Here is a 1,160-nt window from a genome sequence, read left to right as displayed (position 1 = left end):
GGGATACCACCGCATTAACATTCACGAGATCATCAAACCTTCCGGTTCCTTCAAAGAACCAATCATGAGACTCCTCGACACTAGGCTGGTTCACCACAGCTTGAGTAAATGGGAGAGTTTTGACGTGAGCCCGGCTGTCATGCGGTGGACTGCGGACGGACACCCTAACCGTGGCTTCGTGGTGGAAATTGTACACCCGGACGGCACTGAAGAGGACTCCAAAAGACACGTACGTGTCAGTAGGTCCCTGCACGACAGGGAGGACACCTGGCCTCAAATGAGGCCGCTTTTGGTGACCTACAGCCATGACGGAAAGGGCAACGTGCTGCACTCTCGCGAGAAACGGCAAGTACGGACAAACAAACAACGGAAGAAGCACAAAGCGAATTGTAGAAGACACTCGCTCTATGTGGACTTTAGCGATGTCGGGTGGAACGATTGGATAGTCGCCCCACCGGGTTACCACGCATTTTACTGCCAGGGCGAGTGCCCGTTTCCTCTGGCGGACCATTTGAACTCCACCAACCACGCTATTGTACAGACACTGGTCAACTCTGTGAACAACAACATTCCCAAAGCGTGCTGTGTGCCCACAGACTTGAGTCCGGTTTCTCTGCTCTATCTAGACGAATATGAGCGAGTGATCCTAAAAAACTACCAGGACATGGTCGTTGAGGGTTGCGGATGCCGTTGACGCCTAGGCCTGGAACGCACAGACATTGACAGACACTTTCTTTTCCCAATACTACACTTTATTTATAATAAAGTAAAACACATATTTTGGAGAGGTATATAAAGATATATTTATGTTCACTATTGGGAAAATAAATATTTTAATCAGAGTTACACTGACGTTTTTTCTGATGTACATTTCATTTAGTACAGTACCTGCCTCACCCTTAACCTGGTCTCGCATTTGATTTTTACGTGGCTCGTTGCATGGTAGCTCAACTGATAGAGCGTTAAGCGCTTGTGATGTAAAAGGACCAGGGTACGAGTCCTGAAGAGCACGCGAGTCGACTTTGATCACGAGATCAGGCTGGTACATGCACGTGAAGTATTCGTACTCTGTATTTATTTCCATCACAACTGCTTTAAGCGAATGGTTTATAGGGGTTCGCAACTGGTTTTGTCATTTTGCATTGGACATTTTTGCGATT

At 47.3% G+C, this 1,160-nt stretch overlaps 1 protein-coding gene across 1 annotated transcript in view; it reads left to right on the top strand.

Moving 5' to 3' along the window:
• Positions 1-837, top strand: part of LOC127662449 (bone morphogenetic protein 2-like) — a 3,709-nt gene extending 2,872 nt beyond the window's left edge. The window contains exon 2 of the mRNA XM_052153624.1: positions 1-837. This exon is cut by the window's left edge and continues 151 nt beyond it. Within this exon, the coding sequence (XP_052009584.1) occupies positions 1-694 (694 nt within the window). The 3' untranslated portion in view covers positions 695-837.
• The last annotated feature ends 323 nt before the right edge of the window (positions 838-1,160 follow it).

This window comes from Xyrauchen texanus, chromosome 22, assembly GCF_025860055.1.
Source record: "Xyrauchen texanus isolate HMW12.3.18 chromosome 22, RBS_HiC_50CHRs, whole genome shotgun sequence".
Classification (NCBI taxonomy): domain Eukaryota; kingdom Metazoa; phylum Chordata; class Actinopteri; order Cypriniformes; family Catostomidae; genus Xyrauchen; species Xyrauchen texanus.
The sequence above is the reverse complement of the archived record's forward strand: the minus strand, read 5'-3'. Positions and strand labels throughout refer to the sequence as shown.